Source organism: Xylaria bambusicola (genome assembly GCF_022495145.1).
Source record: "Xylaria bambusicola strain CBS 139988 unplaced genomic scaffold F5B22scaffold_4, whole genome shotgun sequence".
Classification (NCBI taxonomy): domain Eukaryota; kingdom Fungi; phylum Ascomycota; class Sordariomycetes; order Xylariales; family Xylariaceae; genus Xylaria; species Xylaria bambusicola.
Window position 1 is genome coordinate 1,156,632 of NW_025953557.1, and position 22,185 is coordinate 1,178,816.

Genomic DNA, 22,185 nt, shown 5'->3' on the forward strand with positions numbered 1-22,185 from the left:
CTCTTTTGTCCTGAAGGACCTGCCGTGGTTGGTCAGAGTTGGGGGCAACGGGGAGTACCTTGTACCGAGAACCAAGATTTGATGAAGAGCAAAAAGGTGGGTGTGACTGAATGTCTACCTACCTGGGGCGACTGGGCAGTTCCTCATAAGTAGCAAATCCGACGGAACCGTACCAAATACTTGACGCGTATTCCACAGGCATCTGCTTCATTGATTGGCGATCCTGATGCGATCTTGATGCGATCTTCACAGGTTCACGTACGCTCCCTATAGTACCTATCATCCAGTAGGTAGGTAGGTATAGTAGGCCCTCACTCGTCAACCTGTGGCCCCAGGCATGCATGTTGGGAGCACGGGAGCACGGGGGCGGACAGTGACACTGGCCAAGTAAGAACCCATGGTAAATTGGTTATTGCTCTACCCCACCGCGAGATTTGATCCCTTGCTTCGCTATCGCTCGTACGACCGACCCCTTGGTTCTGGGTTCCTCATCGGGGACTCACAGGCCCCCTGTCCCTCTTGTGTGCACTCTCCAAGGCTCTTCTTTGTTGCTCAGTTACGTTGCCAATGTACAGCTCATAGACCGACTCGGCAAGGAGGCGACATTGGCACACCACACGTGTGCTCTGGACGGAGTACATCTGTTGCACTGCATAATATTATATCTCAGTCTCCAACGATCCATTGCAACACAATCCCATCTACTCTGCTCCAGATCCTCACATCAGGTTCGTTTGCTTGCATTCGCCGAGCACAATAAGTAGTCAGCGCCCACCTAGTTTGACAGTGTGCTTGAGGGGCATCGCGCCCACTCGCCAACGTCACGATGAACGAGTACGTCTTCGCTGCCAACAACTATGTGCTGATGAGCACGCCCAGCCCGCCTCTGGTGGTTGCGCATCGACCTCAGCGCAGCCCTATTCTGCCTTCTCCGGTTCTCACGCCACCTTCGACTCTCTCCCCTCAGTCTACTCAATCGCCATCCGCGCAAACACCCCCCAGTGAACCTGCCGCCGTCCGTAACCATGATGTCGAACCAGTCAGGCCTACTCCGACTCAAATGCAGTCGGTCTTCTCTTCCCAGACAGGCGAAGCGTACCGCTCGCAGCAACATACAGCCCAAGTATGGGAATCACACAAGGCAGAGATTCGCAGATTATATCTAGATGAGAATCGACCACTGAAGGAGGTCATGGCCATCATGCGCCAAAGGGGATTCAGGGCTACGTGAGTCACCTGTTTGACGATGCAACGACTACGAGCTCCTCCTAACAAGATTATTCAGTGTAAGGATGTACAAATCGCGATTCGACAAGTGGGGCTTCAGCAAGAACAACAGCAAGCGCGAAGTTGTAACGATGCTCCAAGTCCAACGCCAACGAAATGCCCTCGGCAAGCGGACAACCTTCCAGCGAAATGGTCGCGAGATCGCCATTGATGCTTACCTCAAGCGTAAAGGGATCTCGCAGTACGATCTGGCAGAACCGGGAATAGCCGACAGCCTACCAGAGCATCTTCGGTGTGTTACGCCGCCGCCCGAGACACCCTTGGTCATCCAAGCAGGCGGCGCGCTTTCGCTGCAAGAGCTAGTGCTTCAAACTGCCAGAGACCTAGCTTGGAACCCGTACTGCCCTTCCGATTTCCCCCTTGTGACGTCTTCTGCAGTCTATCGTGGTGACGCGCTTCGGTGCGCCATTACAGATATAACAAATGCAGATTGGCTTTTCCACGTCGGGCACTACGATAAGGGCGGCGTAATGTGCGAGCAGGGCTTCAAGTGGTTGCATTTGATGGTCACTAAACCATCCATCTACGGATTACTCCACTTGCTGTTGTTCCATCTCGATGCTTACAATAAGGGCATAATTAAGGAAGTGTGGAGATACCTCGCCGCGTATTCCGCAACCATCAAGGCCGATGGCCCACTTGCACGGCTTTTTCAGGGGATATCTAAATTCATCAATACTCATGATTTCGATGAATACTGGAATCTTATATTTGAATGTACAGAAAGGCTCCTGCTTATCGACGAGCAGAGTTCAGGTCTTCCGGAAGGCACGATAGCACGGCTTTACCCAGTGATATTTATTCCGCGAGCATATCAATACAAAGATGGGCCTTATCGCCGCCTTCAGAATCGATGCGACTGGAATCGATTGACACAGGGTACGAAACCACGAGTCGCTGAAGAGATGGCCATCTATGAAGCTAGCGAACTTCTGATACTGGGCACGCAAAGGAACTGGCAAGGTGAAAGGGTTCTCGAGCTTGCAGATTCTCTACTGGAAAAGACCAAGAAATTTGCATACAATGTCGACTTTTTCATCTTCATTGCCATGAACGCGCTTGCGCATCATTACCGCGCAGACTTCAAACCAGGGGATCCGATGGATAGCCCCAAACACCTTCTCTCCGTACATTACATGGAGAAAGTATGCAAGTTGTCGGAAGGCAGATGGGACGCCGACCTAGGATACTTCATGGGTGATTTCGAAAAACTGGAAACCTGGTACCGTGAGGCAGGTGACACGCTGAAAGCTGACGAGACACACACGAGATGGAGGAATTCGCTTGAACTCATTCCAAAACAGTGGGAAAGAGTGCATGAAATCCCGCCGCATTGAACTACCGAGCGTTGGTTATATTTTACACTTTTAGGTTCTCAGAGCAAGTCACTGGCGTCAAAATACCTCTACAAACCGTTTACTTTTCCACCAAATTCCGATTATTCGATGAGAAATATACAACTGCTCGCGTCACTGGTTTGATAGTGTCGCTTGCTTCATGAAACATCATCCTGATGCAGGATACAGACTTGAGCTCGACCCCAGCTCTCACCAATGATTTCATGAAGCTGTACAGTTAGTTGTGGCTCAAAAGTTGTATTTCTCAGAATCAACTGTCGCTGGCAAGCAGACATGGGGAAGACGGAGGTCCGTACATTCTACCTGTAGGAATGCCAGAGAAGCGACGCCACAGGAAACTAGATAGTTGAGAACCGCATTACGACGGCATGAGCCTTTCAAGCTCAGCTCTCATTGACTACATTTCTCTATCTTGGGTATGATCATCCAGGCTTCACCTGGGCTGCCTACCTGTAAGACGAACCGCAGGTTAATCATGCAGGACGCACTCAAGTGTGGATCAGAGTGCAAATACCAACTACATCGAGCCGTCATTTCTCCCATTACATCATCAGTGCGGTGGTAAATTGAGAATAGTGGAGCGAGAGAAGCCTCAATACCACCGCGGGTGCTTCATCCTTTGAAACGAGGGTTGGTAATACAGAATTCGCTTGATAAACTAGGGGTAGGGATCGGAGGGTGATACCATTATCTTCAAATACACTGTGTCCACCAAGTCTACTTATTATCAGGTACCAGCTCTCGCGGCTGGATAACGTGGGCAGTTAGACAACAATTAATAAGTTATATGGCGTGCGAGAAATCCGTGGCCCTCATTCTAGCCCCCACACAAACACACAAAGAGCATTCTCCTCTCCACGGCCCAGTCGGGTAGCACCCAGCCTACCAAATTCGCACGTTGGGGTTTATACGCAAAGACTAGGATCAGGCCGGGGAATGCAGTAAGAACGCAGTCTGCCGAGCTTGACACGTCGATATGCACCACACTGACACAAACTTTTGCTTCTTCTCGTTCGACTGGTGGCCGATGGTGTTACTGCCCCTCAAATTGGTTGTTTGCTAGCCTACCAAGTTTGTTCGTGTCATCAAACACCCTGTATGCATAATGCCAGCTGCGTGGAATAGGGGCGGGAGGACTAAGCAAGTTCGCATGAACTAAGCCAGCGAGTGCAACGTATAACGTGGTAATCATATAAGTTAGCGAAGCAAGCGACCCAAGTTGAATTGCCTCAAGACTGTCTCAACACCCCACGCCTAACACATGCCACTATAACCGAGAATCAAATGTGGGATAGAGGTACCTAAGTATGCTGCGTACAACGCCACCCTCCTAATTATAGATAGATTTCCAAGCAGTCGGTCGTCAGGCAGCGGACGGACGATGCCTGCTTACATAGTAGGTGGTGAAAGTCTGGTCCCCCAATGTTGGAGAAGGTAGTAATGGAACCAATCAACCAAGCGTTCGAGAAGCGCCTTGTGGCGTCATCTGCCCTCTCAGCAAATGAGAAGGATGGGGGCGTACGAGTGCCGAACCGACAACAATATCGGTCCCGAGAGACCGGTTCAGCCGTTTCGTTCCCATTAAGCCGTGATAAGCTGGGGGCTGGTCCTCAAGCTTTACCGGTAGTGTACTGTTTCCAGCACGTCATGATAGCTGCCGTTTGCCCTGCTGTGGCCAGCCCTTGGTAGAAGGTAGGAACAGCCAAGCCACCTTTTATGCTTGTCATATCTTAGCCACTGCTAATAATAATTGTAGGCGGCAATCTCGAACACGGCATTTGGAACAAGGGAGCAGTCTGCCTTTCAGGCAGGTAAGTTGTCTACTGTGTCAGCCGATAGGTAGAAGGGCAATGTGGCAATTCTAGTGTACATCGTGATATTTTCTTTTTTGCGAATCAAGGCGATAGACACATGCAGTGTAGCCTTCTCGATTTAGAATGGTACAAATGTACAACATATGAGTAAGTCGGTACGACATGCCCTCAAACGCCGGGGGTTGAGTCCACAGCTGTATGAGTAATTATGCATCGGTGTAGTAGTGTACGGCGATATCTCCAGCTCTCCCAACGCCACCTTCAGCACACTTATCCGCACCACATGGCGCAACGGATCTACTGTACATGGGATACCAAGAAAGGCAAGTCTTAATACGGGCAATCCCGCGCGTCGCCGATTCATCAGGAGACGAAGGCCCGAGAGAGCAAGCCAACCTGCAGCCAGGTCGGCGCGAATGAAATTACTTGCAGCTTACGCCGTTGATGACGCATTGACTAGGGTGAATCCCCGACAAGGGCATGAAATAGTAGACAGCCAGGAGGCGGGGTTTGAGTGAAGTTGCGCGTTATTTATGCCGTTGCTACGTTGCTGCGAATTAACCACAAGTCGCACTTGTCAAGGGGAAGCTCGTGAATAGCACGTGCTTGACAAGCATCGAAGCAGCCCCTGGAACCACGAGGATTTGGCATGTAGCAGCGTATAATGTCATCCCGGGATGAAAAACATGGCTTCTCATTACTACAATATGCATTGATTACAGTACATGTCAATGTGCATGTGAAATATATTACCCCACGAGCGAGGCAAGGTAGTTTGATATATTTGAGGGTTCAAATTAGACAACCCGTTCAGGCATATGTAACAGGTCCAGCAGCATTATAGCCTTTCGGCAGTATGAAGTTGTTAGAGTGATTTGGGAATATATAATTTGTGAAATCAATTTATAATGAAGCCCTCCCATATGCTTGATCAGTTCTAGAAAAGATAATCGTGTCATCCATCAACTTTTTTATTCGCATTTATATACGTTTCCATCTCCTACGTGAGAATTAGACATTTCGAAGACTCATACATCGCATCCACGAGGCAATAGATAAGACGATCAAGAGATATCAAACATAAAACCCTATCTTCGTATACTTATAAAAAGATAGCTGATTATGAATTCGGTTTCTGGTGTAGAACTCTTCAAGAACAGAGTAGGCAACAATACCTACTCCCTAGTGATGAATACGCCCTGAGAGTGCAATACTCAGAGTCATGTTTTGCGTACTAAATGATTTCCAGTAGCATAATTGAGCGTATACAGTGAGAGAGAAAATAAAACTTGAATGAAATGAAGTGCCGTGTTACAACTGAGCGCTAGTAAGCTGAACGGGTTGTAACATATACAATCCCTCGTAAGCTATAACTGGTTCATAAAATTCGCTCGACGATAGAGGGACGCTAGTTCGCAGGGAATGAAACAACTGTCGCATATTGAGTACTTTTTACTACAGTCCAACTGGGGCTTTGGGATAATTCTCACGGCTTAAGAGGCGTCAACAACATGATGCGGTCGAGAACTCACTTTTGACTCCATGTAAGGACCTATGGCACAAATAGAACTGTGGTGTGCTCGCTCTTGTTATAGAAAGTTTGATTTTGTGGCAAGCTCGTTGAATGTATCTAACTATGTAAAAGTTTCGAGCTTCTAGGGAATTCTGAACAACAGATACTGCAAACCTACCTGCGAACCCTACTCCTAGTCGCCCAGCGTAGAAGGCTCCTTTGATTTCTGATTGTGGTTTGTGGAGATAACGGGATTATACTGAGCATAACAACAAGGAGATGGATAACTTATGTTGGGCGTGTAGATTTGCGTACGCAAGTTTGTGTAAAGAATAACTAGACTTGAGAATGTAAAGGTCCGCCTAGTCTTACAACTCTCGATACTCTAGATTAAGAGTATGATGTAATAGCTATCTTACAATTCACTAGAGTAAGTGGGATAAATGTAACTCTCTTGTCGGACTTGAGCTGTTCACTTTTCAGTTGCAGAACGAAAAAGAGCAATAAGCTTACAAGAAGCTATCTTATGTATATATACAGGACTTTAGTGTTTTACTTCAAATCCACGATTCCTCCTAACTAATGAAAATGTCTCTTCTTCAAATATCCACGACTTTGATGTCGACTGGCTTTGATGGTCATCGGTCAGTAGCTTCGCATTCAGCAAACTTAACGAGGAGCCATGTCTTTGCGGCTCAAGACTATACGTACCCCTTTTGATGGAACAGTTGGCCTCATGAAAGGCTTTGTCAAGAAATTCACCATATTGAGTACAAAGTCTACGGGCTAAGAATGAGGCGGAGAAAATGCAAGCTATAATCACAACCTTGTATGACAATCTACCGGCCCCGACGCTTACGATCTTGAAATTGTTCACATGTTGCCTTCCTACATAGCATCCCTCGTCGCTTAGGTTCTTGGGGGGTTATCATGGTGATGGTGCCGAGAGAAACTGTGTACTTTGTGGATGCTTCTCTGCGTTGTAGATTAGTATAGTTATGATAGGGTATGGACGCTTGGAGTCCGAACATGAGGCAGTCTTCATCCAATGTATCAGTTCGCTCGCAGCGTTTCATCAATATGACAAAGTCATTCACTATTCTTTTATAGATGGCTTTCTCTTGAGGCGTTAAGTGTTCATTCACTACCACAACATTCTATCAGTAGCGAGATGCACATGGCAGCATGATCAAGATATGAAGAAGTTCGGGATGTATCTAGCTCCCTTGAGTTCAACGAGGATATTCTTACCGTTCATTTCCAGCGCTCTAGTTAATGTCTTTCAATGCCAAGTTGCGACTACGATATCAGTAATGAGGTTCCAATTCTTGTGTCGTGCAGCTCAAGTTCTTTAGCGACATGCTGATACTAGGACTAAGATGAATTGGTCTATTAGGAACACTTGCCAGTAATATTGCGGAAGCTAGATATATAAGACATGTCGCAATCTTCCAGCGATAGAACTCTTCTCAATATCACATGGTCTTGGCATGACATATGAGGAGCGCAATTCCCGATATCTCACAGTTCAATCTGGACCTCGTTCCCGGGCGGGCTCTACCTCATGATACACTTAGCTACCCGTATTCTCAAAGCCGGTCCACCCATTGCGCACCATGTTGCAAACAGCTGACTCATTCTCCTCATGGAAAGGTAGACACACAGAAACTGGCAGCGATCTAGACCGAGGAAGAGATTGGTATGGCACTACCTGTTGCCACGACACTAGGATTAGCGCGCCTCTGTTAAGCTACCGAATTCACGCGGGTGGAACCTTGCTGTGCCCGCGAAGAGTTGGTTGGCTAGGAACTTGAATGCATTGGCAACGTACCTAGGCCAAGGCAGAAACCATGCCCGAAGACTAAGGTGGCGATTGGTGGCATGTTCATTGATTGCACATATATGTCTTACGTCTTCAAGGACCCTTCGCACCATGACTTTTGACGAGGACGTGGTTTGGTATCGTAGTAGCATGAAAACCTGGTCCTCCAGTCTGGTCACACAGTCTTCTCCCACATTTCCTGCGTGTGCTTGATCAAGCTAATGTGCTTATATAATATAACTGTGCCAGGGCTGCCTTATACCTACAGTAGGCAGCAATCACCAGCCTTGTAGGCGAAACATAGGACAACAACAAAAAAAAAGAGAAGAAAAAAAAAAAAAACAGAGTCCCCACAGAAGACGGGAGACTGTTGACAATATGTAGAGTCATGTAGCGCTCTTGGATCAAGTCAAGCATGCAACAATTATCACTAGAGCAACGCCTGCCCACTTATGAAAATGTCTAGTACCGTACCTACTCTGACCGTACGTAGATATTTACATCAACACCAGGTTACACGCAGCAAAAATCTCCCTGCACTGAATACATATCATGTACCGATATAAACGTTGGGATGGAAACAGGAACAAGCGGCACTTCTTTAATACAGGTAGGTACCCTATGTATTATGTCTTGTATTGGTGGTAGGTAGGTTCTCAAAGTACCACCGTGTACCTACCTTATGTACCTACATATGTAGATCACGCCTACCTATCTCTCTTTATGTACTTCCTACCACCACCAGCCTACATACCTACATATATGTACTATGTACTACGCACTAAAGCTTACCTAGGTACCCAGTACTATTATTTCAAGACCAGAAAACCAGGGCCTCCTCAGTTGAGGCGGCAACAGGGCCGCCGTTGTAACTCACAGCAAGGATGGATAGATGGATGCCTTGAGGTTGGGCTTCCTGGTGAGACCAGATCTACCTAGTTTAAATAGACAGACATACAGGCAGACACCAGGCAGAAGACCTTGTACATGTAAGTACATAGAAAGTAGGTATCTTGGGAAGTCTGTGAGGTGCACTGTAGGTAGGTAGGTACCTAGGTAGGCTCGGTAGGGGTAGGTGAGGCGAGGCAACGCAAACTCTGGCGGGGCAGGGCGGCGGCTTAGAGGGCAGAGAGGGCAGAGAGGGGCCCTGGTCTTGTTCTGCTTTCGGCCAGCCAGTGGGGCAGCGAAGGCAATCGATAGCGGTCGATGGCGGTCGATGGCGGCTGCGGAGCTTCTGGCACGTTCTGGGGGCTCCCCGCTGTCCAATCACAGCCCCCGCGAGCTGCACCTCGTCGCTGCCAGTCCGTGGAATTCGATAGAATCCAAACCCCCCAAAATTGGTCTGTGCTCCACCTCAACTGCTGGAACCGCCTCTTCGACTTCTTCTTGATATTTCAATGCCCTCGCTCTTCATCTTCTTCAACCATCTTCCTTTCCAATCCTCCGTCAACCAAACTCAATCCTCACCTGTGTGGCCTCTTCACTTGAAGAGTAATTCCTTGATACCCCCAAATAGCCGTCCCTTACTTGTTGCCCGGTAAGTTACTTTGGCCCTGCTCTCTCTCAGCTTTCCATCTACACAACCTCGAAAATATCCAATCTCCAAGCTCCCCGCCATCCTCGTCAGCCTCGCCTCACCCCGCCTTGTAGTTTTCTGCATAACCACACAAACATCAATGACATCCGTGTCTGCGTGCTACTGCTGAACTTCAAGCTGTGCCGTACCGTGCAATCACGAGATTGAGAGTCTCAAACTCATTAGTTTGGCGATTCCAGCTTCAATTAAGGCGTCCTCCAGTGCACTTTGCCCCACTTTGACTTTGCACCAAACATCATCTCACTTTTTCCCCCAACCCTCCCACTAGTGCTCAGCTTCATACAACGATCAGTGCATTCTAACTTGCCATTCATAGACCCCACGCATTTTCCTCTTCCACGCCGCCAATATGTCTGAGACTTTCGAGTTCCAGGCTGAGATCTCTCAGCTACTCTCCCTCATCATCAACACCGTCTACTCCAACAAAGAAATCTTCTTGCGCGAGTTGGTGTCCAACGCATCTGATGCTTTGGACAAGATCAGATATGAGGCTCTGTCTGACCCCAGCAAGCTCGATGCGGAGAAGGACCTCCGTATCGACATCATCCCCGACAAGGAGAACAAGACCTTGACAATCAAGGATACCGGTATCGGTATGACTAAAGCTGTAAGTTCTTTCCAGGAGACACCCTCGGTGGGAAAACATCAATGCTAATCAATGGACTCACAGGACCTCGTCAACAACCTTGGAACAATCGCCCGCTCTGGTACCAAGCAATTCATGGAAGCTCTCACCGCAGGTGCTGATGTGTCCATGATTGGTCAGTTTGGTGTTGGTTTCTACTCTGCCTACCTAGTTGCCGACCGCGTCGTCGTTATCTCTAAGCACAACGATGATGAACAATACATCTGGGAGTCGTCAGCCGGTGGTACCTTCAGCGTTCGCCCTGACACAGAAGGCGAGCCCCTGAAGCGTGGTACTAAGATGATCCTCCACCTCAAGGATGAGCAGTCTGAATACCTCAACGAAAGCAAGATCAAGGAAGTCATCAAGAAGCACTCCGAGTTCATTTCTTACCCCATCTACCTTCACGTCACCAAGGAGACTGAGAAAGAGGTTCCTGATGAGGATGCTGAGGAGGTTGAGGCTGACGATGACAAGAAGCCCAAGATTGAAGAGGTCGACGACGAAGAAGAGGAGAAGGAGAAGAAGCCCAAGACCAAGAAGGTCAAGGAGACTTCCATTGAAGAAGAAGAGCTCAACAAGCAAAAGCCCATCTGGACTCGTAACCCTCAAGACATTACCCAGGAAGAGTATGCTGCTTTCTACAAGTCTCTTTCCAACGACTGGGAGGATCACCTTGCTGTCAAGCACTTCTCCGTTGAGGGTCAACTCGAGTTCCGTGCCATCCTTTTCGTTCCCAAGCGCGCTCCTTTTGACCTCTTCGAGACCAAGAAGACCAAGAACAACATTAAGCTTTACGTCCGCCGTGTCTTCATTACCGACGATGCCACTGATCTCATCCCTGAGTGGCTCAGCTTTATCAAGGGTGTTGTCGACTCTGAGGATCTGCCTCTTAACCTGTCCCGTGAGACCCTCCAGCAGAACAAGATTATGAAGGTCATCAAGAAGAACATCGTCAAGAAGGCCCTCGAGCTCTTCAACGAAATTGCTGAGGACAAGGAGCAGTTCGATAAGTTCTACAGCGCCTTCTCCAAGAACTTGAAGCTCGGTATCCACGAGGACTCGCAGAATCGCCAGATTCTGGCTAAGCTGCTGCGATTCAACTCAACCAAGTCCGGAGATGAGCTGACTTCGCTCTCCGACTACGTCACTCGCATGGCCGAGCACCAGAAGAACATCTACTACATTACTGGCGAATCTCTTAAGGCGGTCCAGAAGTCTCCTTTCTTGGATGCCCTCAAGGAGAAGAACTTCGAGGTTCTCTTCCTTGTTGACCCCATCGACGAGTACGCTATGACTCAGCTCAAGGAATTCGAGAACAAGAAGCTTGTTGATATCACCAAGGACTTCGATCTTGAGGAGACAGAGGAGGAGAAGAAGACTCGAGAGGCTGAGGAGAAGGAGTACGAAGAGCTGACCAAGTCCTTGAAGAACGTTCTTGGCGACAAGGTCGAGAAGGTCGTCGTCTCTCACAAGCTTGTCGGATCACCTTGCGCCATCCGAACTGGCCAGTTCGGCTGGTCTGCAAATATGGAGCGTATCATGAAGGCCCAGGCTCTCCGTGACACCTCGATGAGCAGCTACATGAGCTCGAAGAAGACCTTCGAGATCTCACCCAAGTCTGCCATCATCAAGGAGCTCAAGAAGAAGGTTGAAGCTGATGGTGAGAACGACAAGACTGTCAAGTCAATTGTTCAGCTTCTCTTCGAGACTTCCCTATTGGTTTCTGGCTTCACCATCGACGAGCCTGCTGGATTCGCCGAGCGCATCCACAAGCTTGTGTCTCTCGGCCTGAACCTCGAGGAGGAGGCTGAGGTTGTTGAGGAGGCGCCATCTGCTGACACGGTCGCCGCCGAGACTGGCGACAGCGCCATGGAGGAGGTTGACTAAACGCATAATGAATGAATGGCAATGGGAATTAAAAGTTCTTTGGCGTTGGGATGGGAATGGCCCCTCGGTGTTATAGGCTCTTGGTCGATTTGGCGCAAGAAATCTTTGTTTTAATCCTTCATACCCTCGTGGATCTGCAAGCGGCCGATTTGGTCCACTTTCGCCTGGGTCAGTTGCGCTTGACACAGGACTCATGTATTCTACATTGATGGTCCTCTTCAGATATAGATAGGTCGCAGTAATCAGTAGAGTAGAGAATGGAAAGTTCTAACTTAGTAATGAATTGATCTTACTATTACTGTGACATGTAGTGTGTTACTCAAGACCCTGGGTTGCCAATTGACGTCTGCATTAAGCCACCCCGAACAATCCCATTAGCTAGATAGTTCCCCCCGATAGCATTAGAAGCTTGTTTCCTGATCGTCGCCCCCTTATCAGTGCATTCAAATAGTCATTTTTACATATATACAAGCCAGATTTACGCTCGCATTGTGGAGTATGTATTCTTCATGTCAAGCGCTTGGAGAGGCGGCAACTCCAAGTTGGGTTTGCTCCGTATCATGTCTTGCAGATGGCGTTCCAGGCTCCGACCAGCGTTTGGTTGTTGTTTACGAAGGTCGTTGGGTCCATGCTAATGAATTCATAAGGTATGTATCGTTAGCTTTCAGAACTAGTCTTCGTTATTTCTTGTGTGTATTTTTTTTTAGGTGTCTTGTCAGTTTCTCGCGGTAGACTTGGAGATGCTATATTTTCATCCGTGCTCTCTTCTTGCCTTCCGAGTTATCCTACCGCTCTCCTCTGCTCTCTTTTTCTAGGTGGGTAGGTAGACAGCACAGATCAATGTACGTAAGGGAGCCACTCACAGGTCGTTGTAACACTCGCAGTATGAACCGACTTTGCTATCAGCGCGCACGAAGAAACTGCCGCCATGGCTCTGGTTCTGGCAGTAATACTCGCATTTGAACTGCGCGTAGGCGAACCCTGTTTCGATGGGCTTTGGGACGCCGAAGGTCTGTTTATTCATTGTCAGTTCGGGATCTTTTTCTCGGCGGATGCCTCGTTCTTTTCCCCTTCACCCTAGGCTAGGAACATCTTTGTTCGATGTTATCACTTTCATAGTTTTCCTGCTTTACTTCCCATCATATCAAATTTTTTTTTTCGATATTGTAGCATTCTCCTTTTCCATGTGTTTTCGGTGCCCATTATCCATAAAAGATGCTGTTAACCCGCAACCTAATATGTGACCACAATAGACGTGTCGCACGGAACAGTGAGGCGAATGGGAGAGATGAAAAACTTACGTAGCTTCCAACAAGGTGTTCACGAGCCCATCTAGGCTCCGGCTGGTATCCATTTACAAAAGCAGTGGCGCCCGGCGTCGCCTGTGTGTAGTACATTATTGGGTAGCCGGCTGTCGTTGTTGGCGCTCCCGTCGTGCAGGCTGTTCCTGGTACAACCGCCGTTGGCTTAGGGAGCACTACGCCGAGCACGGCTACGGCAGAAGCCAGGTAGGTGAGAAAGGCTTTCAGAAAGGCCATGTTTCCTCGAGTTGTGAGCGATTTCTATGTCGTTGGCGATGGTAAATGTATATACGCTTTCTGTAGCGGATGTAGATGCACTCTCTTGGGCCGTTAGATGTCAATCGAAGAAACTTTCAGTTTTAACGGGACAACCAAGGTGTCTGGGAGTGTTTCAGAGCCTGACGGATATGATGAAGGGCGATTGAAGGCGGATGAAGGCGTAATATATCCCGATGTATATATAGTAGTGATGTCTCATCCCGTGCGGTCACTGTTATAGTCTCAATTCTTCCCGCTCGGCTATCGACAGAAGTACGAGACAATACTACATTATCACACCCTTCATACGCTGCTCGATATGGCACCTCCAAGACCGTATGAGAATGGATATACACACCGTTTATAGATAGTACCGTGGGAACTTCGGGCTAGAATGAGAGTGTTATATGCTTTATTGTAGGGTGTAGGGATCACTGTTGATATAAGCTGGCTTAAGCTCAGCTTGTGTGCGCGGTACTAAGAAAAGATGTTGTATAGACGCGGCAGATACAAGATATTGGGATACTCAAGAGCAGCAGGCAAGATAGATAGATTCGATTGAGAGACTCAGCAAGCAATAGGATCCGACTCTACTACTGCAGCTTGTAAATGTCCAACCTAGTCAACAATTTACCCTGAAAACCTAACCGTGAACTACTTTAATCATTTAAGCACGTAAGTACCCGAGTTTCAGACTTACGGACGTAGCACCGCCTAGAATGATGAAGTACCTAGGATAGGTAGCACTTCCATTGAGAAAAACAAGTTGATCATGCCGCAACACGTATTGCAGACAACCAGATTTTAAGAATAGAAGGCTCTAAGCTGTCATTCCTAGAGGGAATGACGGAATCATGACTCGCTTGCAACGTACATTGGGAAATGAGGAGGAGGGGGGGAATGCCACCAGCCAACTAATCCTCTACTCCACATGTTGTTTGTTCGACATTAGAACGAGCAATGGATTGGAGTAAGTGTCTAAGGATACTGAGATTGAACGAGAATGGACGGCTCCATGCGTCCGACACCGAACCGGGTATTCACTCGGCAAAGGGAAAGAAATTTCCCGGTTAGAACCCAGGTCATCTATCTGCTACTTTTCACCTGAGTCGCGGTACCCAATTCAGCAGAAATGTCGGGAATACTGCCCATTATATCCTGATCCTGATTGCCATAAGGATAGGAGAGCATTGCAGGAAGTTGATCACATCTGCCTCACGTGGCATGGTAACGCCTGTCTGCTAAACCGTACAAGTAGACAGATGAGGGGATTGTAAATTCATACGCCGATTGCCAGAGTTACAAAATGGGGACCAAAAGGATTGCTTTTGGAGAAGCACCATGGGTGGATTGTAATAGTAGGTACAATTAGATATGAAATGGCCGGTTGGCCTCGATAGGGAAATAATAAAAAATGCAGAACATCCGGCGGAAGGCTTTCCAAATGAGTCAATGATCGGCCACCAGTAGGTTACCTACAGCAAGATCCATTAACACGTACTTTACTATCACATCTCTTCCCTCTCTCTAACCTCGAGCTTAAATCAAGACTGAGAGTTAGTCTTGAAGTACTTACCTTCGTTATGTCTGCTAGTAGCAACATTAATATGAGGGCTCTTTCATTGACACTCAACATTGGAAGGTCAATAAAAATACAATTAACGCCAACTATGCAAGGTATTAATCATTACAAGTAAACCTGGCCCAGCCCTATTGGATTTCCGTTCCACTGCTATATAACTGAACTGCTAGAAAAGCTTCACATGCAGTCGCACCATTTGCTGCTGCTGTCCCCTCTAGCCGTGCAATTCGCCCGTGGCAAACAACCCAAGAGAAAGAACATAGAAAAGAACACCATCCCAACTGCTGACTAAATATGCTTTAGTTGATGTTTAAGCTTTGAACGCCTTGGACCCCTCGCACAAACCAGTAGACAGCTTAGTAGCAGCTACCCACGTGGGAAGATACTGCAATGCCTCATCATATGCGGGAATGGTGCCAGGTGTGTTGGCATCATCCCAACTGCAAACAACATGGCCATCGATACCGTTGCCTTGCTCCCATTCTACATCAACGATCCATGGCGTACTCCAATCCCTCCGATAGAGTTTAATGCTTTCCAGGCCCTTATCTGGAAGTCCACCGAAACGCTCATCTGGGTCAGAGCCGCCTTCGACTTTGAACGTAGAAATTGGGTTCTCAAAAGAAATCCCACAAGATCGTGTTTCTGTTCCATGGATCTCGAATCTAGCCTTGAGCTCCCCATTTCCGCGAGTAATATTGTAAGTCAGCCAGTTACCATAGCCACGTTGAGGTGGAACACCTGGTGGTACACCTCTCACAACGTTGGGCGGGACATCAGAACCATCGTAGGTGCATTCATATAGACCACTACGTGAGCTGTTCGTCGGGTTGCAGTTCAGTTCCTTGCCCATAGCAGAAGGTAGATCCGCGACAGCTTTCTCAACATAATCTCGTAGTCCGACATAATGGATACGTGATAGACCGGTGTCAAGGTTAACAGTTTGCTTGAAGTAAATTTTGTACCGATTCTCCACAGAGAACGGGAAAGCGACCAAGTTATAGGTCAAAGTGGCGATGAAAACAGCCAGCAAGAACATGGGGACGTGATGCGTAATCCGATGAATGTACGGTGTTATTGGTAGAAGTAATAAAATGCTGAAGGACGCTGTGATTAAATAAGGTAATAAGAGGCTACCTCCATCGGATCCGGTTTGGGAAACCGAGGAGGCCACGAGGAGGCCATTTTGGGCAAATAGAATGATTAGGAAGGGCCCAGAGATCAAAAATTGTATAATCCAGGCCCAGCTCGGAAGTTTTGTAGACCACAATTGCTCATTAACATACGGACCATTCTTGTCTCTCGTAAACTTCCTATCAAGCAACGTACTTGCTCGCCTATAGGCTGCCCCAAAGGTAGTACTAGTGCCCCCTATTAGAGGCGTCGTTTCCGAAGGAACCAGTGCAGGCTCGTTATCAGCCCTTTCCCCTTCAATATCGTCACCAGGTCCGTCCGCAGGGGGGATAGATTCAACGTGCTCTATCACTAAAGAACTAGGTGTTAGCGATCGTCGCTACTAGTGCAATTTTGACTGATTCGAATAGCAAGAATTTTATACAGTACAATCTTAAAAGGACGGTTTTCATATCCGGGAGATCACATAACAAGAAGATGAGAATGACATACTATGCTCTTCGCCATGGTCCGTAGCATCATGTGCTGCGTGAACGCGCTGTGCAAATGCCATTTTTGATGGAAGTGCGAACAGTTCACAAAGTGTTATTACCGCTGCGAGGAAAGTAGCTGCATGGAGGAAAACAAATGTGTAGCCGGCCGCGATTCTAAAGCGGTCCTCGAAGACGGTATTTGCAACTTCAATAAGCCAAGAGATAGCAAAGAGCCAGATGATACAATATCCTCTGTGTAAAGCGCTTGGTCTTGCGAAGTTCGCACCTGCCATGATAGTCCAAAAGACAAAGTAGAATAAGGATAACATCATGGACCATCTGTCCGTGCTATTAGCTGTAGTTCCATGGCTTGCACTCGTCTTGAGAGAATGTACGACTCACACGGCATATTCACTGCTGTATATAATTAATGGATTAACCTTGGTGACGAGGTAAGCAGAACCTATCACCAGAGCCCCCGCCACTGTTAGAGCGAAGGGAAACCTGAAGATACCTTTTCGACCACCGAGCATAACAGGATCTAGAACGGCCCCTTCATAGGGCGACACCGTTGCCGAGAAAAAGTAATATTTCCCTTGCCGCACCAGCATGTATGTTATGGCAGCGAGTATCAATGGTGTAGCGATAAGAAGCGTCAGTGACCATGCGAAGAATGTTCGTAGCTCAAAGAGGGCCAGGGTCTTGCCGAAGAGGTCGAACCAAACGCCAGAGTTCCCACGGCCGTTGGGGACTTTGTTGCGATTTCCGTCGCCACGGCTTCCTATGAAAGTCTGGCCAGTATTACCCGAAAGTCTTTCCATCGTGTGCAAAGAGTTGCTCAACATGTGCCACAAGCTTGCGCGTGATGCATGTTTTGCATCGTCCTGGTTGGTGTGGTATCTAGCACGAGGGCGATAGAAGGCCATATCAAGCCCTCTCATGCCGTAGACGCCGTTAAATACGATATAGTCGGTGTTACTCCGAATGGCCCCAAGACCAAAGGCATCCGATGATAAAACACTACCGAATGGGTTCGGGCTTCCACGATAGGCAGCGGTGACCTCGGCATCTGTAGTTCTAAAGAGGGTCGCGCGACCCCCGGCACCAGCTCCTTCGAGGTTCAGGAAAGTATGGCAGAACGGCATGAATGGGCTATTTCCGAAAGCTTGAGCTCCCCATAGAAAATCTTCCTCGTTATTGTTGAGCAGGGCGACGATGCCTCTTTGAGGTTGATTCTCAGGCCGAGAGAAATAATCCACTAGGGCCATGACAGTGATACAGCCCATCCCATCGTCGGTTGCACCAAACCCGGTAGAGACGCTACGCGGTATTAATATCACTTCTCCTTCAAGAGGCAGCAGAACTGGGAACGCACGAATCGTAGTGAGCGTTCAGCAAGACGCCACCCTTACCGAGCACTTTATCTACACTGTAGCCTGGGGAAACGTCTTCCCACCAGCGCCCGAGAGGGTCATCCCTACCACGGACATATACGACGATGTTCTTGCCCTCGAAGTAGGCGGCGCTTTTGGTGCCGGAGGTCCATACGGAGCCAGATGTTGTTACGTTGGAGACGACGTCCTCGAGTATAACCAGGTTAGACTCGTTAGCTGAGTTCCTCTTCCTAATGTCGTCCAGCTCAAGTAGAAGCCAATTATGGATTTCGTCATTCTGCCGGCTGTTGAAGGGGTGATAGGAATGAGATAGGACTGTGAGATCCAGCCATGCTTTTGTTAGGTTTAAGCCGTGATACACGGTGGCATTGCCTGGAGCTGTAGGAACTGTCTCGTGGATGACGAGCAGTGGGATGAGAAGCGCTAGGTAGGCGGCGGTGGTGATGAAAGAGACAGAGAAGGGACGGAAGGCCAAAGGGTTCGACAAAGCCATGATGACCGAGGACGAATACAACAGAAGAACCAATCGACCTATGAGGATGCGGACCCAAGTTAGACCTACGACCTACGACCGGCGTGATGGAGTGGAAAAGAGAGTCCAAGCACTTTGGCCGAGCTCTACCTATGTCCTCGAGGCAGGTGGAGAAGAAATGCATGGTAGGCAAGTACCTACCGGTAGGTAGATGCATGTAAGTACTTAAGTAGCAGGTAGAGGTACATATAGGTACTTGAGTATACATATGGTCTTGTACATTCAGACACTGCACTACCCGGTAGTATGTCGAGCCTACCTACATAATGACAATGGGCACAGATAGGTACGTAGGTATACATGTCTCTCCTGGATTCTCCGAGGCTGACGAAATCAAGAACGTCTGCCTGGGTGTTTGTATACATGGCTTAACAAGGAGACGAAATCTCAGCTTTGGCTTCATGTACCTACCTACCTCGCCTACCCACATAGGTACATACTTCGTAGGTATATATCCAGTCCCGTAATGGAAAGGATGACGCCTGCTCGCAGAAGGTTTGGGGTAGGTGGTTGGATCCTCTTGGCGCAAGTGCGGGGTCTACTTGGGGGAAGAGGCTACGATTGTACCTGCCCACTTACTTACAACCTTGAATGTGTTATCTTCACGGAGGCAGGCGAGGCAGGTGACTTGAAGATATCATACGGTATACCGACCAGAGCGTCTGTTAATCTCATTTATGTAGTAAACCTAGAGAGGCAGAAATAAATACTACGTGTTAAAGTACGGTTTCAAAGCTCTGGTTACTGCGTACTGGCTACCTACCCAAGACTTATATCATATGGAGAGGTTGCGCGAATGGTCTTTGGTAATTCTGCATGCATTTTCCCATTAGTCTGCTATCTACAGGTTAGTCCTAATTGCCTAATCGTACACTCAAGTCCTGTCGTTCCCTTCGTCTTATTGTCGGGTATAGTAAGCCTTACAGAGGATGACTACGGCGTGATACTATGCTCGCAAGCGTTTCCTAAATATTATGTCGCTCACGTTAATGCGATGGTTGTAGGCGTAGTGTTAGTGAGCAACATGCGAGCTGCTTAGTGTGCAAAGCATCCATAAATCCGTCATCATATGTCCCAGTTAGTATCCGAAGGCTCATGCTGTTTGTCCATGCTGCACCACGCTAAGCACCAGGAGGAGGCGGTGGAGGCTGGTCACTAGGTGGCGGCGGAGGAGCACCGTCAGATGGCGGTGGAGGTGGAACAGCACCGCCAGCATATTGCTGAATCAAGGCATTGAGGTTACCAGGAAGTCCTGGCGGTGCGCCCAGAGGATTTGCAGGAAGGCCCGGAGGTGGTCCCATTCCTGGAGCCGCAGAGCCATACCCAGCGTAGCCGGGATAGCTATTATAGCCCGACTGGCCGTTGCCTTGATTGGGTTGATGCCAAGGAGCAGCTCCGGGAGCAGATGGACCGTTACCGTAATTCTGACCACCATAGTAATCGCCTCCTTGGTTCTCGCCGCCACGATTGCCGCGATCACGCCAAGGAGCCGGGCCACCCCCACTGCCACCGCCGCCGCCTTCGTGTCCACGATCGTCATTGCGGGTGCGCCACGGCGCGGCCGCGCCCGTCGGGCCACGCTGCCAAGGTTTGCTATCACCGTTACCGTTATTGTTGTTGTAAGAGCCTGGCCCGGCTTCGATGCGAGCAGGCGGCCCGCTTGAGCCTCCACCAAGCTCTTGCATCAATTGCTGATGACAAGGAATTAGCCACTGCTATAACAATATTCGAGTACACGATAAAGGGGGAGCTTACCTCATATTCACGATCAACACCGTCAGCTCCACCAATGCGACCGGCAGCACGAGGGCCATCGTTACGCCAGCTGGCACCCTTCTGCCGATCAGGGCAATCTCGAGCCATGTGGCCTGCATTGCCACAGACACGGCAAATGATATTGGCAGTAAAATTCTGCTTCTCTGGACAATCGTACTTCCGGTGACCAATCTGCCCACAGTTCTGGCATGCTTGATTCTCATCATCACGGAGGGTACCGTTCAGTGCCGCTAGCTCACGAAGCTGGTTGCGCTTGAGTTCATTTTGTCCTTCAGGAATAGAGGCAGCCTAACAATTTCTTAGCAACCTAAATCAAGGGATAACATGAGGGAATCGTGATCATCGACTTACAGTCTCAATGACGTTGTGGATCAGCTTCTTGGCTTTGTTGACCTTTTCTTCGGTATCGGCCATGATCAAACAGTGAAGATCTTCCTCCTGGTTGCTTGCGTGTGCAGCATCGGACCGGCCTTTACCTTCCTTCACGGAACCTTTTCCGCGGATTGCAATCTTGGCACCGGATTCAGTTTCCATCTTCTTTAGAGTATTGCCACGAGGGCCAATAAGTAAACCAACTTTAGGAAGAAGAGCTAAGTGTTAGTACGGGTCACACGTTACGGATTATGGGTATGTAGTTAGATGTCGCCAGCGCTTCCACGTTACGAGACACAGGTAAGACGGCATTCCTGGCAAGGTCCCGAACGAGAAAGGGGGAGGACATGGTTAGAAAGGTTAGAGGGTTAGCAATCTCACTGAAGTTAATCTCCGGGTAATCATTGACCGGCACATAGACCTTTTCTTGGGTCTTAGTCGGTCGGCGATAGTCCTGTGGTGGGTGGTAGTTAGGGATGGTCTTCATGGCCTTCTCAATCAGTTTGTGTCGCTCGTCTTCTAGGCGCTTGCGGTAACGATATTCTCGAGTATTGACACGACGACCATGGTTGTCGTATTGTGGTGGAGGAGAGGGAGATCTGAACAGCGCGGACGAATTAGCTAAGCGACCTTGCAGTCGACGATACAGAGGTAGGGTGTATTACCTGTCACCGTCAGCAGGAACAACATCATCGATCCTCAGCTTTTGACTGATCTCTTCGATTCGGAGATGCAGGGTGTAAGCTTCAAGCTGCTCGCTGGTCATATTGGCCACGATAGCAGTAGGAAGACCCATGAGGCCAGCTGCTTTGTTCTCGGAGGCATCGCCCCATCTGTTACGCTTTTTGCGGCGACGAGGACCATCTGCGTCGGATCCTATTATATGACGCGGTTAGAACCAACAGACTGGCCTAATGTACGAAGAAATCCCGCCTTAAGATCATGGAAAGGTGAATGCTTACTAGGCTCGGGACTGCGACCGCGTTTCAGTTCGCGGTCGCCATTGAAGGCACCGTCAAATCCATCTTTACTGTCTTCGTGCCTTGTCTCAACGCCATCTGAGTCGCTACCGAATCGTCGGCGGGTTCCAAGAGGGATGTTGTTCGAGCCGGTAATGCCTTGGTTTCTCCACGACATGGTGAAGGATACAATACGCAGCGTCTATTTATGCGATCGCGTCTGCTGAGTTGGGGTTTAAATGGCCAGCGCGTGAGAAAGTTAGGTGTAGGCAGTGTAAAACTCTTAGGTACCTACTGCTGGGGCGAAAGTTTTAAGGCCCAAGGCTTCAGAACACTTGGACCCATCCAACGTGACAATACAGGTCACGTGAAAGTAGGGAATTGTCAACTTAGCCTGACTGCGCACTGTAGACTCATCTTAGTCATCCAACAGCTTTTTGCAACGACCTATATTAAAAGGTAGCCACATCGATTAAAACAAGGAATTAATCACATTCG

The 22,185-nt window shown here is 48.6% G+C and overlaps 5 protein-coding genes across 5 annotated transcripts; 2 read left to right on the forward strand and 3 right to left on the reverse strand.

Moving 5' to 3' along the window:
* Window positions 1-145: 145 nt before the first annotated feature.
* On the forward strand, window positions 146-3,151 carry F5B22DRAFT_352899 (uncharacterized protein). The gene is made up of 2 exons (XM_047970983.1): window positions 146-1,227; window positions 1,286-3,151. Exons 1-2 carry the CDS (start codon window positions 827-829, stop codon window positions 2,622-2,624), a joined length of 1,740 nt encoding a protein of 579 aa, XP_047834993.1. The 5' UTR covers window positions 146-826; the 3' UTR covers window positions 2,625-3,151.
* A 6,027-nt stretch (window positions 3,152-9,178) lies between these two features.
* F5B22DRAFT_590839 (heat shock protein 90) lies at window positions 9,179-12,185 on the forward strand. The gene is made up of 3 exons (XM_047973822.1): window positions 9,179-9,331; window positions 9,708-9,998; window positions 10,062-12,185. The coding sequence occupies exons 2-3, from the start codon at window positions 9,741-9,743 to the stop codon at window positions 11,904-11,906; spliced, it is 2,103 nt and encodes a 700-aa protein (XP_047834994.1). The 5' UTR covers window positions 9,179-9,331; window positions 9,708-9,740; the 3' UTR covers window positions 11,907-12,185.
* A 580-nt stretch (window positions 12,186-12,765) lies between these two features.
* F5B22DRAFT_658443 (uncharacterized protein) lies at window positions 12,766-13,713 on the reverse strand (the record flags this gene model as incomplete). Its single annotated transcript, XM_047980120.1, has 2 exons — window positions 13,208-13,713; window positions 12,766-12,918 (listed from the first exon to the last, which is right to left on the reverse strand). The coding sequence occupies exons 1-2, from the start codon at window positions 13,442-13,444 to the stop codon at window positions 12,766-12,768; spliced, it is 390 nt and encodes a 129-aa protein (XP_047834995.1). The 5' UTR covers window positions 13,445-13,713.
* A 1,387-nt stretch (window positions 13,714-15,100) lies between these two features.
* Window positions 15,101-18,898, reverse strand: F5B22DRAFT_590842 (uncharacterized protein). The gene is made up of 4 exons (XM_047973823.1): window positions 18,030-18,898; window positions 17,057-17,974; window positions 16,674-16,993; window positions 15,101-16,532 (listed from the first exon to the last, which is right to left on the reverse strand). The coding sequence occupies exons 1-4, from the start codon at window positions 18,539-18,541 to the stop codon at window positions 15,358-15,360; spliced, it is 2,925 nt and encodes a 974-aa protein (XP_047834996.1). The 5' UTR covers window positions 18,542-18,898; the 3' UTR covers window positions 15,101-15,357.
* Window positions 18,899-19,206: 308 nt separating this feature from the next.
* On the reverse strand, window positions 19,207-21,685 carry F5B22DRAFT_353350 (uncharacterized protein). The gene is made up of 6 exons (XM_047970985.1): window positions 21,394-21,685; window positions 21,110-21,327; window positions 20,891-20,931; window positions 20,336-20,518; window positions 19,505-20,271; window positions 19,207-19,417 (listed from the first exon to the last, which is right to left on the reverse strand). Exons 1-5 carry the CDS (start codon window positions 21,522-21,524, stop codon window positions 19,702-19,704), a joined length of 1,143 nt encoding a protein of 380 aa, XP_047834997.1. The 5' UTR covers window positions 21,525-21,685; the 3' UTR covers window positions 19,207-19,417; window positions 19,505-19,701.
* Between the last annotated feature and the right edge of the window lie 500 nt (window positions 21,686-22,185).